The following is a 26,337-nucleotide window of genomic DNA, read 5'->3' as shown; positions in this document are numbered from 1 at the left end:
ACCCAGCGATCCCACTTCTGGGAATATATCCTCAGAAACCCCAAACACCAATCAGAAAGAATAGATGCACCCCTATGTTCATTGCAGAGTTATTTACAATAGCCGAAGATCTGGACACAGCCCAAGTGCCCCTCAGGGATGAGTGATAAAAAAGCTGTGTTACATTTACGCAATGGAATACCACATGGCTGTAAAAAAGAAGGAAATCTAGCCCTGGCTGGTGTGGCTCAGTTGGTTGAGCATCCTCCTGTGCGCTGAAAAGTTGCAGGTTCGATTTCTGGTCAGGGCCTGGGAGGCAACCGATCACATGGATGTTTCTCTCTCTCTCTCTCTCCCTCTTCCTTCCTCTCTCTCCAAAGTCAATAAAAATACATGTTTTTTAAAAAGAAGGAAATCTTACCTTTTGCAACAGCATGGAATGGCCTGGAGATTATTATGCTGAGTGAAATAAGCCAGTGAGAGAAAGACAAATACCATATGATCTCACTTGTATGTGGAATTTAATGAACAAAATGAACTGAAGAACAAAATAAAAACGGAGGCATGGATACATGGAACCGACTGACAGCTGTCCAGGGGACGGGGGTTGAGGGATTGGATGAAAGAAGATGAAGGGATCCACCAAAAACCGATATCCATTACATATAGACACAGACAACAGTGTGGGGGTAGCCAGAGGGAAAGGCGGGTGCGGTGAGGTGGAAGTGGGCAAAGGGTAGGGAAATGGGGAGGGAAAGAAACTTTACTTGGGGCGATGGGGGCAGGATGCAGAGAGCAGATGATGTTTTATTGAGTTGAAACCTGCATGTCACCCCAATAAATTCAATAAAAAAAAGATAAAGAAAATGAATGTATCTAACATCCAGCTTGCAAAATCCTGAAAATTTAACTCAGTTCTGGCGACTCCAGACAAGCTGGTTCCAGCACACTGTTGTCTCCTTGCATGCATGGTTCACACTTTACTTCTTCTTTAAAAAAAAAAGTTTTTTATTGATTTCAGAGAGGAAGGGAGAGGGAGAGAGAGAGAAACATCAATGATGAGAATCACAGGTGCCTGACGGGGGATCGAACCGTGACCTCCTGGTTCATAGGTCTAGCTCAACCAGTGAACCACACCAGCCGGGCATACTTTACTTACTGATGGGTCTTTTTTTTTTTTAAAAAAATATATGTTTTATTGATTTTTTACAGAGAGGAAGGGAGAGCGATAGAGCAATAGAGAGGTAGAAACATCGATCAGCCGCCTCCTGCACACCTCCTACTGGGGATGTACCCGCAACCAAGGTACATGCCCTTGACCAGAATTGAACCTGAGACCTTTCAGTCCGCAGGCCGACGCTCTATCCCCTGAGCCAACCCGGTTAGGGTGTACTGATGGGTCTTTTAAGTGCAGGAAAACTGCCGGCCAAGAGGAGGAACGGGGCTCACTGGGGAGAACCCAGGCCGGCTCTAGTTCCTCACAACGGCCACCGGGAGGCGACAGACACGGGCTAATAAAGGCAGAAGCCCCTGGGCTCTGCGCTCCTCCCCGCCACTTGGGTCCCGGGGCGCGGAGGGGCGGTCCCCACTGTAGGGCTCTGGTCTGGAAAACCAGGCTCTCAGTCCACCGATCGCCTCGTCGTCGCGGGGCCCACGCAGCTCTTAGCCCTTAGCCCGCACCCACCCAGCAGCTCCTGTGGCTGGAAGCCAGCTCGCCCCTCCGCCTTCCTGGCATCCCGCGCGCAGTGACCACACTTCCGCTGGCTAGGGATCCAGAGCAAGTCTAGGTCGTTAATTGCAGGAGTTAATTAATCACCGCGCAATTAGCTTATGTTTTCCCTGGTCCTAAGCCCGGCTGATGAGTGCAGGAGGGACGAGGCACAGGAGCTTCCGCCTGAGTCACCCGGAGGCAGCGGCGCCCAGGAGGTCAGGGAAGGAGGCTACCCAGGCTTCTGCTGCGGATGCAGAAGAGGGCCAGGCCCTGCGCCCAGGAAGACAAAAGAAAACCCGGGAGTTGGGCCCGGAAACCGGCATCCTCCTCACCCGCCCTCTGCCAGCTGTTTGAGTGACCTTGGGCAAGGCATTTAACCCTGGCGGAACCTGGTTTCTGCAGCTGCCTCCCTGACATGTGTGCCCTGTTCTTGTTCTTCCTTGTTGGCCAGCCCTCCAGGGACATGCACTCCAGCGCTGCATTCAACCTGATGGGCTCTGTCCACTGTTTGATCCTGTTCCCCTTGTCAAAGGCTGGCTCCCTGCAAATACCATCAAAACAACCGGCTACTAAGACAAAACTGGGTTTGTTGCTTCTCTTGTTCGGGGAGGGCAGAATCTTGAGAGAGTTCTTGAGTGGAGGTGGAAAGGGCAAAGTTGAGGTACTGAGGTTTTGGGGTCTGGTTTAAGGAGAGCCTTTTGATGCAGGACTTAAGTAGGATTTGGGTAAAGATCGCATTATACAGTTCAGGATTGTAAGTCATAGTAATTTAGGAGTTGGCATGTGAGGTAAGGGTTTTATTTATTTATTTTTTAAATATTTTTATTGATTTCAGAGAGGAAGGGAGAGGGAGAGATAGAAACATCAGTGATGAGAGAGTATCATTGATCGGCTGCGTCCTGCACGCCCCCTACTGGGGATCCAGCCCGAAACCTGGTCGTGTGGCCTTGACCGGAATTGAACCTGAGACCCTTCAGTCCACAGGCTGACGCTCTATCCACTGAGCCAAACCAGCTAGGGTGAGGTAAGGGTTTTCAAGAGTCTTGGAGTTTCAACGGTTACCTGGTGCGACCTGCTGAAAAGTCATGTGATTTTAAGTGGACTTTTCTGAAATGAAAGAGTGAGGTTATTTGCATCCTTTGTCTTCCTGGGCAGGTGTTTCCCAGAATAATGAAGTCACCGTAAGACAGTCATGGTACTTTGCTTCAGCCAGTGTGAGTCACAGTCCTCTGCTATTTGCACCCAGAGGAAGACTGTATGTGGTTTTCTTTTGTATAAAATGGAGATCATATTGAGAGGGACTGGAGCGGTCATATAGTGAGAATACCAGGGTTTGAGCCTATTGTAGCCTTTCAATATTACATCACAGGAGAGCTCACAAAGGTGTCTGAGTCTGGAACATTATTCTTGCTCTCAAATAGGAAAAGGGAGCTGCCAAATGGAAAAGAATAGATGTTTACTAACTAGCTCCAAAACATAACTATGTCCACTAACCAACTGCAACTTAAAGCATATGGTTCCTGGTCCATTGCATTTACTCTGTAGAGACAGGTGTATGTTCATGTTTGATGGCATGTAGTGGAGTCTCCACAACTAAGAATGTTCTAGGCTTATCAAGATCATAAAATGGCTCTGAGGCATTTGACTTCTGCCCTTCCTGATTGCCCTGTGAATTGGGGTGAGTTCCTTCCCTGTCTGAGCTCATTTCTTCATCCGTGCATTGGGGAAGACTATGCTTTGGGCAGAAGAAGGAGGATAATATGAGGTCACGTGTTGAGTATGGCAGTCAGCAGCTGGAACCAAGTCCAAATGATTCAGGAGCAGTGCTAGCCATTACCAGTGTGGGCTGCTCTACAAATTGTAAGTCTAGAACAGTGATGGCAAACCTTTTGAGCTCGGTGTGTCAGCATTTTGAAAAACCCTAACTTAACTCTGGTGCCGTGTCACATATAGAAATTTTTTGATATTTGCAACCATAGTAAAACAAAGATGTATATTTTTGATATTTATTTTATATATTTAAATGCCATTTAACAAAGAAAAATCAACCAAAAAAATGAGTTCACGTGTCACCTCTGACACACGTGTCATAGGTTCGCCATTATTGGTCTAAGACAACAAACTATGAGAGATTATGGGCCCATTGGAAGAAGTTGGGAAGGACTCAAGGTTAATCAGGTTGGGAGGAAGCAGGAGAAATGAAGTTGATATTAACCACGATTCCAGTATAGGAAGTCTGGGACTTGTTTGGATCAGTTCCTGCACTGCTTACTACCCTTTCTCCTCCCCTCCCCTCAGGACAAGTGCAGGGACAATATTAAAAAGATTTAATCAGTTCTTTACAGGCAAGAAATAGAATAGGCTTGTTGGAACCTTTAGAGGTCCCCTGTCTCAATAGGCATTAATTCTTTAATTGCTAGAATTTGGGGGTGGTCAAGGGGACGGCTGCACATTGAGGGGCAATTGGGGCCTCAGGAAGTGGCTGCTTACCAACCTGTAGTTGACATTCAGTTTGGCTCTATCAGAACATCCTGGCTGAAAATCTGCTCGCTTAAGGGGAGTACAGGGGTTTGGCTTTCAGGTGTGGGACAAGGGGATGTTGGCAGTAGACCCCTGTGCAGGGCAGGCATGGGGGGAGGTGGGGCAGATTATGATCAGGCGAGTCTTCTCTGGGCACTTCCAGGCTCTGGCACTGGAAGGCCAGGGAAGCCTCAACTCCCTGCAGCTCCTGAACATTTGAGCAGCACCCTCAAATGGAACTTGGCTAGGTTTTCAGGTCCTCTTATCTTCTAGACTTGGGGAAATCCTTCCCCTTCTGTTGGGGTCCAGCCCCAGCAGGTCCAGGGGTTCCCAAAGGTGTGGACGGAGTCAGCAAAGAAGGAATGACACGGAGACAGCGTTCAGTTGATCAGTATAGCGAGGTTCGCCAGCCAGGTTCTGTGTTTATTGTCCTGTTACATCTGTATTTATACCAGTTGATTTTAATCCTATCCATTCTATTCCAAAGGTTAGGGTGTTTCTTATCTCTATTCCAAAGGTTAGGGTGTTTCTTATCTCTATTCCAAAGGTTAGGGCGTTTCGTATCTCCATTCCAAGGTTACTCCATTGTTCTATTAAGCTGCAAGGAAATAACTGAAGGAGATTATCCTAAGTAAAGATTATGTAGCTTAATCGTGATTATTCCTAGTTAAAGTGATTAATTACCCGCCTGGCACTTAGTTAAGGGGTTTTATTCCCTCCCTAACTCCAGGGAAAAATCCTCACCTGGGGAAGCAACCTTTCTCGGGGAGGTGGTCCTGTTTAAAACACATAGCGTTAAGAGGGGGAGCAAAGCCGAAACCGGTTTGGCTCAGTGGATAGAGCGTCGGCCTGCGGACTGAAAGGTCCCAGGTTCGATTCTGGTCAAGGGCATGTACCTGGGTTGCGGGAACATCCCCAGTAGGAGATGTGCAGGAGGCAGCTGATCGATGTTTCTCTCTCATCAATGTTTCTAACTCTCTATCCCTCTCCCTTCCTCTCTGTAAAAAATCAATAAAATATATTTTTTTTAAAAAAAGAGGGGGAGCAAACATATGCCATATATGCCAGGTCCCTTGAAACATAAGCTGTGCAGATGTTTCTTCCCTGCAGCGACTGTGTCAAGCAGCAAGGGTGGACCGGCTTCCGGCAAATTCCCACTTTTTTTTTTTAAAATTAATTAATTAATTTATTTTTTTACTGCTTAAAGTATTACAAAGAGTATTACATACGCACTTTTTTATTTTTTAAATGACACAGCGTGTAAATCAGCGGCCACCTCTGGGGTTGGGTTGTTTAAGACTTGGAAGAAGACTGACAAGCAATGATAGCGAGCATAGCTATAAACATAGTGAATGGAGTGCACACAGAGCCTTGTTCCTGTAGAAGGTTGCTGGCTTCTTTAGTCAAGGGATTTCAGCTGTCCTCAAGTTGGTGGTTTGGTTGTCCTTGTTGATCTGGCTAGCAGGCGGTGTCATTGGCGCCGGGCTTCCCGAAGCGTCAGCTTGTTGAAGGGCTGGATCAAAGGGTCCATCAGGGCCGCGATTGATGGTGGTGTCGGTGTCCGGGGAGGAGTCAGCTGTGCCTTCTGGGTCAGCCGATATGGATGACACTGGGGAGGAGGAGGATGAGGTGGAGATGGAGGGTAGTAGAGAGAAAAAGAAGAGAAAGCAAAAGAACTACAAGGCATGGAAGTGTTTAGAAAAAAGAGGGAGAAGAAAGGGAAGAAGGCAGCATCCTGACACAGCCCTTTCCTTCAGCTGCCCCTTTCCCTGTGGTCCAAGGTAGAAATGGGAAACAAGTCCTGTTGCAGTGAGAGGGCAGCTGCTGTCAGGCAGTCTCTGTCTTTACCTAGGTCCCAATATGAGCTGGGTGTGGGAAGCTAAGCAGCCATGAGGGCAGGAGACCTCCCTCAGAAGGGGTTAGGGTTCAGGCCTCTGAAAAGTTGGGGGGGTGAGGGTCTGTGCCCCACCTCTGTTGACCCCCAAGTTGTCTCCTGATGGCCCCTCTGGGACTGTGCCTGTATTAGGTTGTTCCTTCCCTGAGGACTCTTACCTGTCTCTGGCTAACCAGCCATCCTCCAGGGCCAAGCAGGGTGATGTGAGGTGTGCGAATGAGGGAGGGGCAGCGCCCCCCTGCAAGAGGTTCAGTTCTGTCTCCTTGGTAGCCTATGCCCCTATGGCCTCCACGCCCAGCACCTGCCTTGGGCTCTCCTCGCCTGCAAATGGACTGTGAGAAGAGGGTCCCTCTTGACACAAGGGCAAGAGGGGCCAATACACGACAAGGGAGGAACGGCCTGTCAGCATGTAGTCCCGGGACAGGGCTTTCTCAGCCCAGGATGTCAGGCTCTTGGCACAAGACAACTCCACGTATGGGGCATATACCAGACACCCCCAGTCACGGCAGAAAAGGGAGGTGCCCTTTCTGGAACAGTAGGGTAGGGAGATTCTAGAAAAGGCTGTGTTCAGGAGAGAAGGAGAAAGGCCAAAGAACCAGCAAACAGGTAGTCATATTTAAAAAAAGAAAAAGAAAAAGTAAAAAGTAAAGGAGATGTGGGGCAAAGCTGGGACATACGGACAGACAAAAAGGAGGCACATGTGATCCTCCTAATGGACAGGTGGTTCCAGCTCAGGGATGCACATCTGCTGCAGACAGGCACTGGTCAGGTGTGTTAACTCGGCCTCCTAGGGGTGACGGTCCCCAGGAGGGAGGCAGAGGCTGCTCCTTCTGGGAAGATACAAAACACAACCTCTTCCCCACATCATTACTAGATCTGGTAAAACTCCTGTCTGGTTTGTGTATCCTTCTACCAGGCTGAGTCGGCAGAGGCGATTGTACAGGAGGCCCGATGCCTTTTGGCTGCTGTACAACCCTCTACGTTGTATTTTTTTTAAAATTTAACATATAACATTCTTCTCCCCCTTGTTTATTTTATTTTTTTTACGATATTTAAGTTTTTTATTTTATGTCCTTTAAGATACATTTAAAAACGCACACACACACACACACACACACACACGCACACACTCATCAACTGCAAACATGAAGGGGAGAAAAAGCATGGTACCGAACCAAATTTCCACATTTCAGCAATACTTCACTCATTCTTTAATAAAGTTTTAAGAAATGTCATAATGACATGAGCTTGAAATATCTGTAGGCATTTTCTCTGACGCTCGTGACGTGCATTAGTGGTGTTGTAAACAGCAGAAAAACAGGGGCTGCCAAATGACCAAATTATGGAGGCATAGGCCTGCTCTTTTCCCCACAGGAACACACCAAATGGTGATGGCAATGATCTTCTCACACCCACACAGGAGGAGCGCGACATCATGCTACGTAACTGTATTCATCCGCTGAAGCCTGGCTGCGTTCAATGTACTGTTTGTCTATCAGCACTTCAATACACTTCCTAATCATGCTGATACTAGGGCTAAACCTAGCTCTTGGCTGGCGAATCACCTCTTGAATAAGGGCATTATGCCGAAGCACTTTTCGTGCTTTCATGATACGAACTATAGCAGCTTGGAGACACATTTTCCGGTCCTCATCGACAGCACTTCTAGTTTGTTCCATTTCCCGTGGTGTGTCTTTCTGCATTGATGGAGTAATTTTAAATGTTTTTCTTTTACTGCTGAAGTTCATATTTAATGAAAATGAAGATTCTGCATCAATAGCTTCCTTTTCCGAATCATGGTTAATCATTTTTACATCAAGTAACGATTTGATTGTTTTTGTCAGTTCCTTTTCATTCATCTGGGTGCTGTCTTGAAGCTCTTTATAGCTGACAGTTTCACTGTTGTTGAAGGCTAGAAGAACTGCCATTTGGTATGTTGTAGCCATGGCTACATATGGTTTGCCCAAATAGTTCATTTTAACTTCACCTGTGCAGGGGTAATGTAACCATGTAAGTTTCCTTCCACTGAAATGCTGGCTGTAAAATAATTCAAACATCTGTACACTTTTGTCCAATTCCTGGGGAATCACAAATGTAGATGAAGGAGCCTGAGTAAGAGGCCATGCGCCAGCCTGTAGAACATATATTTGAAAACTAATTCCCAAATCTATTACTGTGTCTTGATTTTTGATAAAATTGTTGAACTTATTGTTGAGATCAGCACTGACACTCATATCTTTACACATCCGATGTAGCTTGCTGGTAAACTCATAACCACATTCTTGCTTTAATTTATTGATCATGGCTTCTTCAGAATCCATAGACATAGATAACCCGTGAATTAAACGTTTCGCCAGCATTCTTGCGTAAAACTTTTGAAAAACATCTTTATCATCGATATATTTGAAAACAGTAATGAAGCTGGTAAGTTTGCCTTCCACTTCATTCTCAGTCATCCCCTTTGCTGATTTCTTTAGTAAGTTGTCACAGTACTTAGCAAGTAATTCAGGAGCTTTGCAAACAGACTGGGGTTCTCTGTAATTTACAACTGATGTAAGAGCCTTATCCAATGCACTCATGAAGTGCTGATCACCATTCAAAACAGTGTTGATAAGTTGAACAAATTTACCATGTACTTCCAAAACTGACTCCAAAAATCGTGTTGGCATATTTTCCTGAGGAAGATTACTGGTTGCTCTAAGGCCCTCATCATGGACATGATTTTGCAGCTCCTGTATCATATGAGGTAAACCAGTGGACACAGCATGGAGTAAGACATACATATTCGCCAGGCCATTTTTCCCCTCTTGTCGGATGATATTATGACATTCGGCATGTAAGAACTGTAAGTGGTCTGCTACCATTCGTTGCTGACATTCATGAATCACTTTAGTATATGAACTTGGGTGCAAGTATTTTCGACATCGAATTTCTTCATCTTTTAATCTACCTAGAACCTTTTCCATATATTGTGAGCAGTTTGATTCTTGTAATAAATTTGAAGCTTCTTGTTTGTAATACTCTCCTGTTTCAGTCAGAAAGGGGGACTCAAAGATTTCCTGATAAAACTTTAAGGGGAATCTTTTCCTGTACTGTTCAACATGAACAAAGGAGTTAATAACCCCATGGATTACCTTCTGGTTTGGGTCTTCTCCACCACGATCATTTTTGATTTCTCGGAGCAGCATTCGGGTAAGGATGGTCTGAAGCGGTTCAACCATTAATTTCCTCCACATATCCAATGCTAGCTCTCCTATTTCCATAAGAGGTTCATTCATATCTACACCACCATAGCCATACTGAAGGTCAGCTTCTGTCAATTTGTTTCTTTTAATAAACTGGATGTTGAGATTTCTATACAAGCAGTCCATATAGTCTGCACCCTTGCTATATTCCTCCCAATACCTATGATACATAACAAGCACTTGCTCTTCAGACTCCAGAACTCTCGTGTGCAAATGCCGTACGTGATTTTCCAAAAAAATCTTAGTTTCTGTATAAAGTCTTTCTCCAAGGGGTTCAGGATAGGCCACACATAAAGCATAGATATCTGAGAAGCGATCATCCCATGTTGCTCTTTCGACGTATTCCAACCTGACAACAGCTTTGATTGTCCTTAAAAGCTTGTTCCATGTTTCATCAAAATCTACTACTCTTGGTTTCAAAGACATTGTGCAAGTTCAGTGTTGAAATCTACAAGGGAACTCGCATTTGACTGTCAGCTTTCTTATCAATTGTTGGGGTCCAGCCCCAGCAGGTCCAGGGGTTCCCAAAGGTGTGGAGAGAGTCGGCGAAGAAGGAATGACACGGAGACAGTGTTCAGTTGATCAGCATAGCGAGGTTCTCCAGCCAGGTTCTGTGTTTATTGTCCTGTTACATCTGTATTTATACCAGTTGATTTTAATCCTATCCATTCTAGTCCAAAGGTTAGGGCGTTTGTTATCTCCATTCCCAGGTTACTCCATTGTTCTATTAAGCTACAAGGAAGTAACTGAAGGAGATTATCCTAAGTAAAGATTATGTAGTTTAATCGTGATTATTCGTAGTTAAAGTGATTAATTACCCACCTGGCACTTAGTTAAGGGGTTTTATTCCCTCCCTAACTCCAGGGAAAAATCCTCACCTGGGGAAACAACCTTTCTCGGGGAGGTGGTCCTATTTAAAACACATAGCGTTGCCCCCCCCCCCCCCCCCCCCCCCCCCCGCGGCGGCCGGCTCCGCTCTCGGCGTTGCCTGGGGTCCTTTTCCTCCCCGTCCCCGCCTGCTTGCCCCCGCTGCGCCGTGCCCAGCCGGGCCAGGCCTGGAGCCGACACCACCGCCATCATGCCGGCCGTATCCAAGGGCGATGGGATGCGGGGGCTCACGGTGTTCATCTCCGACATCCGGAACTGTGAGCGTGCGGCCGGGGGACCCTGGAGGCGGGGAGCGATGAATTGAGGGGTTGGGGGTTACCTTGCCTGGGGGGTAGAAAACCATGGCGGTCGTGGAGATAGGGCCCCGGGGGAACTTCGAGGTGGGGGAGTGAAGGGGCTTAGGGTGCCTCTTGAGGTGACTACACGGAGTGGTTAAGAGACGCCCTAGAGGGTCTTAAAGGTGAGGAGGTTAGTAAGGTTCCGAGGATGGGGTCATAGAGGTGTCCCCGGGAATGATGGGCTTGGGGGTCCTATTAGGCTGGGATCCCTGATGCAGATAGAAAGGGAAGTCGGTGCATGGGTGTGTGTCGGGGGTACACCATGGAGCGATCGAGTCGGGGCCGGGGGGGTTGGGGGGGGGAGGCCAGAAGGGACTGGGAGGACATAAAACCCTGGAAGCCCAATGGGGCCATGCTTGAGGGCCTGGGTGAGAGGGTGTCATAGAGGGAAGGGGCTAGATAGGTCACCGGGGCTCTTGGCCAGGGCACAGAGAGCGCCCGGGAGGGACAGAGAGTCCTAGGGGCCTGGAGAGGAGAGATGGGAAGGGGGAGGACTGTGGTGGGACCCTGGGGCAGGGTCGAGGGGCTCCAGGATGGAGGCTTGCTCAGGAGGATGGAGGGCAGTGGAGAAGGGGCTTGGAGGGTGACTGAGGCGAAAGGAGGGGCTCAGAGGGCACCCAGGGGAGACATTGCCCGTGGAGAGGCTTGGGAGGACCGGCGACAGGGAGCTGTGGGCCTGGGAAGGAGAGGACACCGTCAGGTGCGGGCCCAGGGGATGTTCCAGAAAGGGGAGAGAGCCAGGGGGCCTTAGGGGTTTGTGGGGAAGAGGTCTGAAGAGCTGGGGGTCGGGGGTGGGGGTGGGGGAAAGCCTGGGCTCGGGGTCCAGGGAGGCGGACAGTCTGGAATCTGGAGCCTGACCACGGCAATATGGGGACAGCCAGCACCAGCAGGAAGGACTGTCGCGGTGATGGGAGGCCTGGTGCCAAGTCAGCTCCCAACTCCTCGAAGCAGGTGTTGGTGCTGGGAGCTGTCAGGAGCTTCCCGGACTCTATGCGCGTGGCCTTGGGGCCGGCCAGACCTGGATTCGAGGGCTGTCACCGCCCAGCCGGGTGACCTTGAATGAGGGACCTCACTTCTGTTTCCTTATCTGCCAGGAGGGATAAGGCTGTCCCCACTTTGCTGATGAGGGTGTTGTGATGATGTATGTAGACGGGGCCTTTCCCGCATTCCAGGCACGAGACAGATCTTTGGCTATTGTTCTTGTTTTGCTGGGTCTGGAGCAGTGGCCCCTCTTAGGTGCCCAGGGATTGGTTTAGGGTTTAGTAGGTAATGGAGGGGTCTAGGATGCGTTAGATCTGGTGAAAAGGAGGGGTGGGAACTGTTGGCATCAGGTGGAGGAGAGATGTTGTGGTTGTTATGAAAAGGGGTGGAGCTATGAGGGGTTTGTGAACTCCGTGGGGGGCCAGCTGTTAGAAGCAGGTGTGCCTTGCCCTAGCTGGTTTGGCTCAGTAGATAGAGCGTCCGCCTGCGGACTGAAGGGTCCCAGGTTCGATTCCGGCCAAGGGCACATGCCTGGGTTGCGGGCTCGAACCCCAGTACGGGGTATGCAGGAGGCGGCTGATCAATGATTTTCTCTCATCATTGATGTTTCTCTCTCTCTCTCCTTCTCCCTTCCTCTCTGAAATCAATAAAGAAATATATTTTAAAAAAAGAAAAAAAAATAAAACACATAGCGTTAAGAGGGGGAGCAAACATATGCCATATACGCCAGGTCCTTGGAACATAAGGTGTGCAGATGTTTCTTCCCTGCAGAGACTGTGTCAAGCAGCAAGGGTGGACCGGCTTCTGGCACCCTTCCTGTCCCTAGCTGAGGCATTTCTTATCTCCTCTCCCTTCAAACCTGTACTCTACTCTTTCACAAGATCTTTTTTTTTTTTTAAATATATATTTTATTGATTCAGAGAGAAAGGGACGGGGATAGAGAGAAACATCAATGGCGAGAGATAATCATTTATTGACTGCCTCTTGCATGGCCCCTAGTGGGGATTGAGCCCACAACCCGGGCATGTCCCCTGAGTGGGAATCGAACCATGACCTCCTAGTTCATAGGTCAACACTCAACCACTGACCCACACTGGCTGGGCTCTTTCACAAGATCTTGATGGCAAATTAATCCTTGAGACCAAGTCACTAGCAAATGGAAAAATAATTTTCCTTTTCTCAAGGGCAAGAAAGACTGAATCTTCAAATCCTCTCGGGATATGAGGAGAAAAGGTTTGCATTCTATTTTTCTATGGTAAACAAAGGGAAGAAAAAGAAATCATTATACAACTTTAGAAAAGTTTTTTAAGACAAGAGAGTTGTGCGCCCCACTCCAAGCCACAGGAGAGTTCTGACTGTGTGACCAAGAGCACCCCACCTGCTCCACCCTGGCCTCTGGGACAGTTCTGCAGGCAATACCCCAAGCAACTCAGCAGACTCCCTACTCTGGGCCTCAGGAAAGCACTGCCAGGGAAACCAGGAGCAAGTGGCGTGTCCAGCCAGGGGCCACAGGACCACACTGCAAGTGTGTTGCCAGAGGGACCTGGGGTGCCACCGTGCCATGGGTGCTGGGGCTGTACAGTGAATTTCATGCCAGAGGGCTCAGGGTCCTCACAGAAAGTTGAACATCAGGGAACTGTGCACATTCTCCCACAACCCCAAGCATCTGAAGTGGACAAACCGAGGGACCACATCTGTGGGAAGAGTACAACTCAGAGCAGAGACAACTAAGGCAGACCCAGCCTTTGGGCTAACGATTTCCAGACATTGGCCTGGTAGGGTCTTCAACCTCTCAAACCCCAAACAGGGTGCCCAGGGCCAGAAAGAGACAAAGAAACAACCCCCCCGAGGAAAGAAAGGAGAAACTATCAGAAAAGGAACTAAATGAAATGGAGGCAAGCAATATGTTAGAGAAAGAATTCAGAGCAAGGGTCACAAAGTTCCTAAACCGGCTGGATGAGAAAATCAAGAACGTATGTAAGAATCAAGAGGAAATGAAAAATGATATAGCTACACTAAAAAACACAATGGAAGGTTTCAATAGTAGACTAGAAAGAGCGAGTTAGAAGACAGGGAAGTAAAACACACCCAATCTGAACAGCAATTGGAAAAAAATTAAAAAGCAGGGGGAGAGTTTAAGGGAGCTTTGGGACAACATGAAATGAAGCAGCCACATAATAGAGGTGCCAGAAGGTCAAGAAGAGAAGCAAGGAATAGAAAATCTATTTGAAGAAATAATGACAGAAAACTTCCCTGACTTGGGGAAGAAAAAAATTCACATAAGCACAGAGTCCCAAACAAGATGAAACCCAAAAGGCCCACACCAAGATACATTGTAATTACAATGGCAAACATTAATGACAAAGAAAGAATCTTAAGGGCTGCAAGAGAGAGACAGAAAGTAACCTGCAAGGGATCTCCCATTAGACTTTCAAATGATTTTTCAACAGAAATGCACCAGGCCAGAAGGGAATGGAATGAAGTATACAAAGTAATGCAAAGCAAGGGACTGATCCAAGAATACTTTATCCAGCAAGGTTATAAATAAAAATTGAAGGTGAAATCAGGAGCTTTGCAGACAAAAAAGGCTAAGGAGTTTATTACCACCAAGCCAGCAATGCAAGAAATGCTAAAGAAACTTGTAAAAAGAAGAAATAGACAAGGAAGAAGAAACACAAGCATAAAGAATAAAAATGGCAACAAACAAGTACCTATTAATAATAACCTTAAACGTAAATGGATTACATGCTCCAATCAAAAGACATAGGGTGGCTGAATGAATAAGAAAACATGATTGATATATATATATATATATACACACTAGAGGCCCGGTGCACAAAAATTTGTGCACTCGGGGGGGAGGGGAGGGCCCCTCAGCCCGGCCTGTGCCCTCTCGCAGTCTAGGACCCCTTGGGAGATAATGACCTGCTGGCTTAGGCCTGCTCCCAGGTGGCAGAGGGCAGGCCCAATCCCTAGGTGCAGCCCCTGGTTGGGCTCAGAGCAGGGCCAATTGGGGAGTTGGGGCGCCGCCCCTTGTCATGCACAGAGCAGGGCCCATCAGGGGTTGGGAAGCTCCCCCCTGTCATGCACAGAGCAGGGCCCATCAGGGGACTGGGGAGCTCCCCCCTGTCACTCACAGAGTAGGGCCGATAGGGGAGTTGGCACACCACCCCCTGTCACACACAGCGCAGGGCAGATCAGGGGGTTGGGGAGCTCCCCCCTGTCACTCACAGAGTAGGGCCGATAGGGGAGTTGGCACACCGCCCCCTGTCACCCACAGAGCAGGGCCGATCAGGGGGTTGGGGCACCGCCACTGTCACACTCAGGGCAGGGCCGATGGGGAGGTTATGGCTCTACCCCATCACACACAGAGCAGGGCCCGTGGGGGGGGGGGGCGCCGCCCTCTATCACCCACAGAGCAGGGCCGATCAGGGGGTTGGGGCGCCTTCCCCTGTCAGGAAAAGAGCAGGGCCGATAGGGAGGTTGTGGCCCTGCCCCCTGTCACACACAGACCCGCAGGGCGATCAGGGGGTTTGGGCGCTGTCCCCTGTCACACTGATCCCGGTGCCGGGAGGCCTCTCAGCTCTGCTGATCCCAGTGCTGGGAGGCATATTACCCTTTTACTATATAGAATAGAGGCCTGGTGCACGGGTGGCGGCCGGCTGGTTGGCCCTGAAGGGTGTCCTGGATCAGGGTGGGGTTCCCCACTGGGGTGCCTGGCCAGTCTGGGTGAGGGGCTGAGGGCTGTTTTCAGGCTGGGACTGAAGCTCCCAACTGCTCCTTTTTTTCTTCTTTTTTTTTAATTCTGGGCCAGCTTTAGCTCTGAGGCTCCAGCTCTTAGGCCTCCACTCCTGAAAGCAGGTATCTGGTTTGTTTCGGTTCTATAATCGAAACTCTGTATCAACTCCAGCTCTGAGATCCCAGCCGTTAGCGTCTATATTTGTTACAATGTTTGAAACTGCAGGCTCAGAGGCCTGCAGCGGCCTGCAGGGAACGTTGGAGTCCTCCGTCACTGAAGCAAGCAAGCCTCATGTTAGTTTCAAGCTGCCTGGCTGCCGGCCGCCATCTTGGCTGACAGTTAATTTGCATATTGCCCTGATTAGCCAATGGGAAAAGTAGCGGACGTACACCAATTACCATGTTTCTCTTTTATTAGTGTAGATATATATATATATGCTGTCTGCAAGAGACCCACCTCAGAACAAAGGACTCACACAGGCTGAAAATGAAGGGATGGAAAATATTTTTCAGGCAAAAGGAAATGAAAAAAAACACACACAAAAAATACTGGGGTAGCAGTCTGACAAAATAGACCTCAAAGTGAATGCCATAATAAGAGATAAGAAAGGCCACTTTGCCGAAACCGGTTTGGGTCAGTGGATAGAGCGTCAGCCTGCGGACTGAAAGATCCCAGGTTCGATTCCGGTCAAGGGCATGTACCTGGGTTGCGGGCACATCCCCAGTAGGAGATGTGCAGGAGGCAGCTGATCGATGTTTCTCTCTCATCGATGTTTCTGACTTTATCTCTCTCCCTTCCTCTCTGTAAAAAAAAAAAAATCAATAAAATATATTAAAAAAAAAGAAAGGCCACTTTGTAATACTAAAGAGACTGATACAACAAGAGGATATAACTCTGGTAAACATATATGCACCCAATACAGGAGCATCCAAGTACATAAAAAAAACTTCTGGAAGATATCAAGGGAGAGATTGACAGCAATACAATCATAGTAGGGGACTTTAATACCCCTTTGACATCAATGGATATATCTTCTAGATAAAAAAATATCAACAAACAGCAATCCTAAACGACTCACTAGGTCAGATGGAACTAATTGACATCTTCAGAACATTTCACCTGAAAACAATGCAATATACATTCTTCTCCAGTGCACATGGGACATTTTCAAAGATAGACCACATATTAGGATACAGGCTGTCTCTTCAAATTAAAGAAGATAGAAATCACATCAAGCATCTTCTCAGATCACAACGGCATAAAATTAGAAATCAACTACAATAAAAACAATAAAATATTGAATACCCAGAGGCTAAATAGCATACTATTAAACAATGATTGGATTACAAAAGAGGTCAAAGAAGAAATAAAAAAAAAAATTCTGGAATCAAATGACAATGAAAACACAATAATCCAAAATCTATGGAACACAGTGAAAGTAATCCTGAGAGAGAAGTTCATAGCTCTACAGGCCTACCTCAAAAAATAAGAAAAACTGGCAATAAATTATCTCACCCTACAACTTAAAGAAAAGGCCAGAGTAAGCATAAGGAAGGAAATAATAAAGATCAGAGCAGAAGTAAATGACATAGAGACAGAATTTCTATGAGCAGTACCACCACCAACAAACAAACAAAAACACACACACAAAAAAACACACAAACAAACAAAAAATGAAAAATCAAGAAAACCAAGAGCTGATTCTTTGAAAGGATAAACAAGATTGGTGAACCTCTATCCAGGCTCACCAAGAAACAAAGAGAGAGGATCCAAATAAACAAAATCAGAAATGAAAGAGGAGAAGTAACAACTGATCTTACAGACATACAAAGGATTGTAAAAAAAAAAAAAATACTATGAACAACTCTATTTCAACAAACTGGACAACCTAGATGAAATGGACATATTCCTAGAAAAATACAATCTTCCAAAACTCAATCAGGAAGAATAAAAAAAACCTGAATAGGCTGATAACTATCAATAAAATTGAAACAGTAATAATAAAAAAAAAACTTCCAACAAACAAAAGCACTGGTCCAGATGACTTCACAGGGGAGTTTTACCAAACATTCAAAGAAGAACTAAAACCTATCCTCCTCATATTACTCAAAAAAATTCAAGAGGAAGGCACACTTCTAAGCTCTTTTTATGAATCCAGCATTACCCTAATCCCAAAATCAGATGAAGACACTACAAAGAAAGAGAATTACAGGTCAATATCCCTGATGAACATAGATGATAAAATCCTCAATAAAATTCTAGCAAATCAGATCCAGTATTACATTAGAAAGATCATACACCATGACCAAGTGGGATTTATTCCAAGGATGCAAGGCTGGTACAAGATCCACAAATCAATAAATGTTATACATCACATAAACAAATTGAGAGACAAAAATCACATAATCATATCAATTGATGCAGAAAAAGCTTTTTTTTTTTTAAAAAAAATATTTTATTGATTTTACAGAGAGGAAGGGAGAAGAATAGAGAGTTAGAAACATCGATGAGAGAGAAACATCGGTCAGCTTCCACCTGCACACCTCCCACTGGGGATTTGCCCACAACCAAGGTATATGCCCTTGACCAGAATCAAACCCAGGTCATTTCAGTCTGCAGGCCCACATTCTATCCATTGAGCCAAACCGGTTAGGGCCAGAAAAAGCTTTTGACAAAATCCACTACCCTTTCTTGATAACTCTCAGCAAAGTGGGAATAGTGGGATTATACCTCAACATAATAAAAGCCATATATGACAAACCTACAGCCAACATCATACTCAATGGGCAAAAACTAACACCATTTCCCCTAAGAACAGGAACAAGACAGGGGTACCCACTTTCACCACTCCAGTTCGACATAGTACTGGAAGTACTAGCCATACCTATCAGACAAGAAGAAGAAATAAAAAGCATCAAAATTGGAAAAGAAGAAGTAAAACTATCATTATTTACAGATGGCATGATATTGTACATAGAAAACCCCATAGACTCCATCAAAAAACTACTAGACTTGCCGAAACCGGTTTGGCTCAGTGGATGGAGCGTCGGCCTGCGGACTGAAGGGTCCCGGGTTCGATTCCGGTCAGGGGCATGTACCTGGGTTGTGGGCACGTCCCCAGTGGGAGATGTGCAGGAGGCAGCTGATCAATGTTTCTCTCTCATCGATGTTTCAGACTTTCTATCTCTCTCCCTTCCTCTCTGTGAAAAATCAATAAAAAATATATTTAAAAAACAAACAAACAAACTACTAGACTTAATAAATGAATTTGGCAATGTAGCAGGATACAAAATTAACACCCAGAAATCTATGGCCTTTTTATACACCAATAATGAACTCACAGAAAGAGAAACTAAAAAACAAAACAAAACAAAAAACCCCAATTTACCATCGCAACAAAAAAATTAAGATAATTAGGAATAAACTTAACTAAGGAGGTAAAAGACCTGTACTCGGAAAACTACAGGACATTGAAAAAAGAGATAGAGGAAGACATAAACAAATGAAGACTATACTGTGTTCATGGATTGGTAGAATCAACATCATTAAAAAGTCCATACTACCCAAAGCAATTTATAGGTTCAATGCACTCCCCATTAAAATACCAATGGCATATTTCACCAACCTAGAATAAACTCTCCAAAAATTCATCTGGAATAAAAAAAGACCCCGAATCGCTGCAACACTCCTGAGAAAGAAGAGCAAAGTTGGGGGGATCACAATACAAGATATCAAGCTATATTACAAAGCCACTGTTCTCAAAACTGCCTGGTACTGGCACAAGAACAGGCATATTATCCAATGGAACTGAATAGAGAACCCAGAAATCGACCCAAGCCATTATGCTCAATTAATATTTGACAAAGGAGGCAAGAGCATACAATGGAGTTAAGACAGTCTCTTCAATAAATGGTATTGGGAAAACTGAACAGATACATGCAAAAAAATGAAACTAGACCACCAACTTACACCATACACAAAAGTAAACTCAAAATGGATAAAGGTCTTAAATGTAAGAGGGAAACCATAAAAATCTGAGAAGAATCCATAGACAGCAAAATATCAGACATATGTTGTAGCAATATCTTTACTAATACAGCTCCTAGGACAATGGAAACTAAGGAGAAAATAAACGCAAGGGATTACATCAAAATAAAAATCTTCTGCACAGCAAAGGAAACCAACAAAACCACAAGAGAGCCCACTGCATGGGAAAACATATTTGCCAATGTTATATCCAATAAGGGTTTAATCTCCAAAATTTATAGGGAACTCATACAATTTAAGAAAAGGAAGATAAATAATCCAATCAAAAAATGGGCAAAGGGCCTAAATAGAATCTTTTTGAAAGTGGATATACAAAAGGCCAAAAGACATATGAAAACATACTCAAAGTCTCTAATGGCAACGTATTCTATCCAAGATATCGATCTGCACTTCCTCCCGGTGAGCACTACCTTTTTCCAATAGCTGTCTGCTTTGGTAGGCTCATAGTCCTCCACAAACTCATCATACATGAACTGCAGAGTCAGAGTGGATTTGCCACCATGATGGTCTTGTGTAAGACCAAAGAATTTTGACCCTTGGGCTTATTTGTGGCCATCTTGTATCAGTTTTCACCAAAGGATTAAGAAGAATCTGCACCACAAACCAGCCTGCCACCCGGTGGACCAGAAGCTAGAGCAGGGCTGGCTCCAGTGAAGAGTACTCTGCCCTTGTCTGGGAGCCTCTACCCCACCCCCCACCCCCTCCAAGCAGCAGAAGGAGGAGTTCTGTGGTGGCAGAGGAGGCTGAGTGGCAGGGGGAGGATGAGGAGTAGTAGGAAAAGAAGGAGGAGGACTAGGGACGCCCGCTCACCAGAAAATACTATGAACAACTATATGCTAACAAACTGGACAAAATGGACAAATTCTTAGAAAAATACAATCTTTCAAAACTTAATCAGAAAGAATCAGAAAACCTGAATAAGCCAATAACAACTGATGAAATTGAAGCAGTAATCAAAAAACTGCCAGCAAACAGAAATCCTGGACCAGATGCTTCATGAGGAGTTCTATTAAACATTCAAAGAAGAACTAATACCTATCCTTCTCAAATGACTTTAAAAAATCCAAGAGGAAGGAACACTTCCAAGCTCTTTTTATGAGGTCAGCATCATCCTAACCCCAAAATCAGATGAAGACACTACAAAGAAAGAGAATTACAGGTCAATATCCCTGATGAACATAGATACTAAAATCCTTGACAAAATATTAGCAAGTTGAATCCAGCAATACATTAAAAAGATCATACACCATGACCAAGTGGGATTTATTCCAGGGATGCAAGGTTGCTACAATATCCTCAAATCAATAAATGTGATATATCACATATACAAAATGAAGGATAAAAAGCACATGATCATATGCATAGATGCAGAAAAAGCATTCAACAAAATCCAGCACCCATTTTTGATAAAAACTCTCAGTAAAATGGGACTAGAGGGATCATACTTCAACATAACAAAGGCCATATATGACAAACCCATAGCCAACTTCATATTCAATGGGCAAAAGCTAAAAGCATTTCCCTTAAGAACAGGAACAACACAGGGATGTCCGATTTCACCACTCTTATTCAACATTGTACTGGAAGTCCTAGCCACAGCAATCAGACAAGATGAAAAAATCAAAGGCATTCAAATTGGAAAGGAGGAAGTAAAATTGTCATTATTCGCAGATGACATGATATTGTACATAGAAAAACAAATTCGATGACTCCATCAAAAAACTACTAGATTTAATAAGTGAATTTGGCAAAGTAGCAGGATACAAAATCAACATCCAAAAATTGATGGTATTTTTATACACCAGTAATGAACTCTCAGAAAGAGAAACTAATTTACCATTGCAACAACAACAAAAAATAAGATATGCTGCAAACTTTTGCAGTGAGGGTTCAGGATCTGAAGAAGGGGCCACGCACAAATGAAAACACTAGACAAGAAATATGAATTTAGAAGGCATGGGGGGCCAAGTGGAAACCTCTCTTTAGTGGAGAAGTGAAACCCTGGACCTGTCAGCTTTTATTCAGTTTTAGATACACATCTTGCCCTCAGCAAACTGGTAGCAGACAGACTATCTCAAAGGTCAGTAAAAGATCAATAAATTTTTACTTTGATACTATTAGGTCAGGAAATTGCTTCGAGCCATCGTTATCTCAACACAGAACAATCAGTGCATAGCTTTTAGCACTGCTAAAGCTCAAGGTTCATTAGCCTTCCGAGTTCCTTGATGCACTTTCATGATAGTGTTGGCAATGAATGGCTTCCCGCAAAGATTCCTTGGAATAAACTTAACCAAGGAGGTAAAAGACCTGTACTCAGAAAACTACAGAACATTAAAAAGAAAGAAAGAAAGAGAGAAAGAAAGAAAGAAAGAAAGAAAGAAGGAAAAAAAGAAAGGAAGATACAGATAAGTGGAAACATATATCATGTTCATGGATTGAAAGAATTAACATAATTAAAATAACCATACTACCCAAAGCAATCTATAGATTCAATGCAATTCCTATTAATACCAATGGCATATTTCACAAATCTAGAACAAATATTCCAAAAATGTACATGGAACCAAAACAGATCCTGAATAGCTGCAGCAATGTTGGGGAAAAAAAAAAGTTGGAGGGATCAAAATACAGGACATCAAACTATGCTATAAAGCCATTGTAATAAAAACAACCCGGTACTGACACAAGAATAGACATATAGATCAATGGAACAGAACAGAGATCCCAGAAATCAACCCACATCATTATGATCAATTAATATTAGACAAAAGAGACAAGAACATAAAATGGAGTAAAGACAGACTCTTCAATAAATGGTGTTGGGAAAATTGGACAGGTACATGCAAAAAAAATGAAAATAGATCACCAATTTACACCATACACAATAATAAACTCAAAGTAGATAAAAAACTTAAATGTAAGTCATGAAGCCATAAAAATCCTAGAAGAAAACATTGGCAACAAAATCTCAGACATCTCACGTAGCAGAATTTTCACTGATACATCTCCTAGGGCAAGAGAAACAAAGGGAAAAAAATAAATGGGGCTACATCAAACTGAAAAGCTTCAGCACATCGAAAGAAACCATCCTCAAAATGAAAAGGGAGTCCATTGTATGGGAAAACATATTTGCCAATGACACATCTGATAGGGGATTAATTTCCAAAATAGATATAGAACTCATACCGCTCAACAAAAGGAAGACAAATAACTCAATAAAAAAATGGGCACAGGACCAGAATAGGCACTTCTCCAAACAGGACATACAGATGGCCAGGACACATATGAAAAAATGTTCAATGTCACTAATCATCAGAGAGATGCAAACTAAACTGATAATGAGGTACCACCTCACATCTGCTAGAATGGCTACCATCAATAAATCAACAAACAACAAGTGCTGGTGAGGATGTGGAGAAAAGGGAATGCTAGTACACTGCTGGTGGGAATGCAGACTGGTGTAACCATTATGGAAAACAGTATGGAATTTACTCAAATAATTAATAAAAAAAAACCTACTGTTTGATCCACTGATCCCACTTCTAGGAAAATATCCTAAGAAGCCCAAACCACCAATCAGAAAGAATATATGCACCACTATATTCATAGTAGCATTATTTACAATAGCTAAGAATTGGAAACAGCCCAAGTGATCATCAATAGATGAGTGGCTAAAAAACACTGTGGTACATTTACACAATGAAAATACTATGCAGCTGTAAAAAAGAAGGATTTGTTACCCTTTGTGACAGCATGAATGGACCTGTAGAATGAATATATATATATATATATATATATATATATATATATATATATATATATTCCTCACATGAGGATAGTTTTCAATTGATTTTTAGAGAGAGTGGGAGGGAGGGCGCGAGAGAGAGAGAGAAGCATCGACATGGGAGGGACACATCTACTGGTTGCCTCTGGCCAGTGGCCCAACACACTATCCACTGAGCCAACCAGCTAGGCAGGACCTGGAGAATATTATGCTGAGTGAAATAAGTCAGTCAGAGAAAGACAAATATCACATGATCTCACTTATAAGTGGAATCTAATGAATGTAATAAACTGCCAAACAAAATAGGTTCAGGGGCATGGAGGCATGGAACTGACTGGCATATTTCAGAGGGGGAGCATATGTTCTTGCCTCCTTTGTCTAATATTAATTAACCAAAGAACTTATATACATACTAGAGGCCTGGTGCACGTATTCATGCACTGGTGGGGTCCCTCAGCGTGGCCTGCAGGGATTTGGCCCAAACCAGCAGTCCAACACCTCCTGCTGCTCCTGCTCATCCTGGCCCCACTGTGGTCTCCGGACTGCGGCGGCCAGTTGTGAGCCCTGCTTATGATGTCCCTCCATTAGCTGAGCAGTGCTCCTGCTGTGAGAGCACACTGGCCACCAGGGGGCAGTTCCTGCCCCTGGTGGTCAGTGTGCATCATAATGAGTGGTCGACCAGTCGACTGCTTGCTTAAGCATATATATACTAGTGACCTGGTGCATGAAATTCATGCACATTAAAAGGGAATTAATTAGTGGAAATATTTTAATATTACTATTTGCCCTTTCTCTATAATAGAAGTGTCAGAGATGAAAGAAAATTAGTAAAATGTATATGAAAATCTTCTTCCTGTCAGAGTCTGGGGCGCGCCACGGGAACTAGAGTCAAGTCCCTGCCCACCCACGTGTGCTTTGAAATCGCACGAGACCCAAACCCGGCCCCCCCCCCCCCCCGCCCAATTGGGCTAGATCCAGACCCGGCTGGCCCACCCCCATCAAGCCCCACCGGGGCGGGGGGCACGGCCTGAGGTCCCCTGCCCTGGCCCAGTGCTATGCAGCCTTAGGCCCCTGCTGATTGCTTGTTAAGGCTCGTTACAGGAATGTAGTCTCCGCTGTAGGTGCAGCCATCTTGTGTTACGGAATCCCTGCCTCCACTGTGGGCGTAGCCATTGTGATGGTCAATTTGCATATTCCCCGTTTATTAGATAAGATATGCATAACCAATAAACACAGATAATAGGGTGGTGAAGGCCTGGGTGGGGCAGAGGCAGTGACAACGGGGGTAAAGAGGGGGATTGGCAGATATCTGTAATGCTCTCAACAATAAAAAAAATAAAGTACTAAATAGGGGAAAATGTGTAATTTCCCTAAAGGTAAAACTATGACTGTCAAATAAATATAAAATAGGCACGAGCCAAAGATTTTAACTCATTAATGAATGAGGAAGCCAACAGGATGTTAAAGGTGGTTTAGCCCTGGCTGGGTGGTGTGGTTGGCTGGAGTGTCGTCTGTGCACCAAAAGGTTATGGGTTCTATTCCTGGTCAGGGCACATACCTAGGTTGCTTCTGGGTTAGGTCCCATTCAGGGCGAGATGCTTTATCAATGTTTCTCTCTCACATCGATGTCTCTTTCTTTTTCTCTCTCTCCCTTGCTCTAAAATCAATAAACATATCCTTGGGTGAGGATTTTTAAAAATGGTTTAAAAGAGAATCTGAAGAAAAAATATATATGGGAAGTCAGTTTGCTAATGGATGCAAAACTGGACATTATCCTATGGAACAAGAAAAGGTAATGTTTAGAATCGTCTTTTCTGCAAGGTGGAGGGTAAAAATGTCTTTGTAAAATAGCCTAGTTGAAGACAAAGGCACAGAGACCCATATTAGAAGTATATAACCCCAAAGGAGCTAGGTAAGACTCAGCTTTCCATTGAAAGGACACCCAGTTACTTTCTAAGTCTTCCACAGTTATTCCTAACAAGCAAAGGTCCTATCCTCACGGAACATATACTTTAGGAAGACAGTTTACAAATGAAAACATAACTTTAGTAAGAGAAACGTTTAGGGTGCCATTAAAGGATACTTTTCACAAAAAGGTAAAATTAGGATTTTTCTAAATTCATCTCATAGATTTTACTTATCAATTAAGGAGGGAACCAGTGAGATATGACAATTTGTTCAGAAGAGGACACAGTATCACACATTTATAGTCAGATAAGGGCTGCTGCAGTGATTCTGCCGATGATGCAAACTGGCAAAGCTGTCACCTGCATTAGTTGGATTGGTTTGCTTTTCTGGGAACCGGAATTGTTTGCATTCCTACCAGTTTTCTGACAATCGTGTCTCTATAGGGTTGTGAAACAGCCCAATCAGAGGCAAAGAACACCTCCCTATGGAATCAGATGAACCCTGGAGGCTGCAGTTCCATTGGAAGGATCCGGTAATCTCATTTGCCCATGTCCAATCTTGCACAGGTTTAAGCTCGGAAGATTTGAAATGGGGCTAAGAAACAGATTAACTGAGAGGGTGTCGCTTACACTAAGATCTAAGAGAAGGTGCCAACTCTAAAGATGTGGTTAAGACCTTCCAGATAGATCGAACAGCATGTGCAAAGGCCCTAGGATGGCAAAGGGCTTAGAGAAAATAGGACCAGCATGGCTGGACGGGAATGAGCTAGGGAGAGAGGTCAGCACGGGGGTGGGGGTGGGTGAGGGGGGTGGGGAGGGGGCGGGGGGGGGGGAGATAATGCAAAACCTGGCGGGAGGAGACAAGGCCTTTGGATCTCCAAGCACAGTGAGCGCTATTAGAGTTTTAAACTGGGAAGTGCCACAATCCGGTTTGTGTCTTGTGAAACATCTCTGGTTGCTGTGGGAAAAGAGACAGAGAGGGGAGCAGGGGACCCATCAGGAGGCCGTTGCCGTGTCCACGGAAGAGCAGACAGACCCATGCAGACGAGGAGAAGGGCCTGGATTCTCCTCTCTGTTCTAGGCTGGAAACACCATGACTTGCCTATGGGTTGCTGTGAAATAATATCGACGCATCCGTCTTAGCCTGTCCAAAGTAATGCTATTGGTTAGGGGTGCAAGAGGCTCTTGCCCAGGCCCGTACTACTTGTGGGAGCCCCTGTAAACATGTGGTGGCTGGACTGGCCCTTTGGGTCTTACTCTGACTGCAAGAAGCACCTCAGGACCAACCACCTGAAGAGGGAACA

The 26,337-nt window shown here is 45.0% G+C and overlaps 1 protein-coding gene and 1 long non-coding RNA gene across 3 annotated transcripts; one reads left to right on the top strand and one right to left on the bottom strand.

Annotated features, from left to right (window-relative positions):
* Positions 1-1,302: 1,302 nt before the first annotated feature.
* On the top strand, positions 1,303-8,312 carry LOC118656715. The gene is made up of 2 exons (XR_004967669.1): positions 1,303-2,274; positions 7,479-8,312. It is a non-coding gene; the product is annotated as an uncharacterized LOC118656715 (long non-coding RNA).
* Positions 7,523-26,059, bottom strand: LOC118656714 (cullin-2-like). 2 transcript variants are annotated; one of them, XM_036310280.1, is made up of 3 exons: positions 26,054-26,059; positions 21,913-21,917; positions 7,523-9,698 (listed from the first exon to the last, which is right to left on the bottom strand). In XM_036310280.1, the coding sequence occupies exon 3, from the start codon at positions 9,518-9,520 to the stop codon at positions 7,538-7,540; it is 1,983 nt and encodes a 660-aa protein (XP_036166173.1). In that variant the 5' UTR covers positions 9,521-9,698; positions 21,913-21,917; positions 26,054-26,059; the 3' UTR covers positions 7,523-7,537. The 2 variants fall into 2 exon arrangements, with proteins under 2 accessions (XP_036166173.1, XP_036166172.1); XM_036310279.1 differs by lacking the exons at positions 21,913-21,917; positions 26,054-26,059 and having other exon boundaries at positions 7,523-9,775.
* Between the last annotated feature and the right edge of the window lie 278 nt (positions 26,060-26,337).

The sequence above is a fragment of the Myotis myotis genome, unplaced genomic scaffold (genome assembly GCF_014108235.1).
Source record: "Myotis myotis isolate mMyoMyo1 unplaced genomic scaffold, mMyoMyo1.p scaffold_m19_p_5, whole genome shotgun sequence".
In the NCBI taxonomy this organism is placed as follows: domain Eukaryota; kingdom Metazoa; phylum Chordata; class Mammalia; order Chiroptera; family Vespertilionidae; genus Myotis; species Myotis myotis.
Note: the sequence above shows the minus strand (reverse complement) of the source record. Positions and strands in the feature narration are given on the sequence as shown.

Excerpts from the sequence above, each read along its gene's own strand:
- LOC118656714 (XM_036310279.1), bottom strand. The coding sequence starts at position 9,775 with ATGTCTTTGAAACCAAGAGTAGTAGATTTTGATGAAACATGGAACAAG.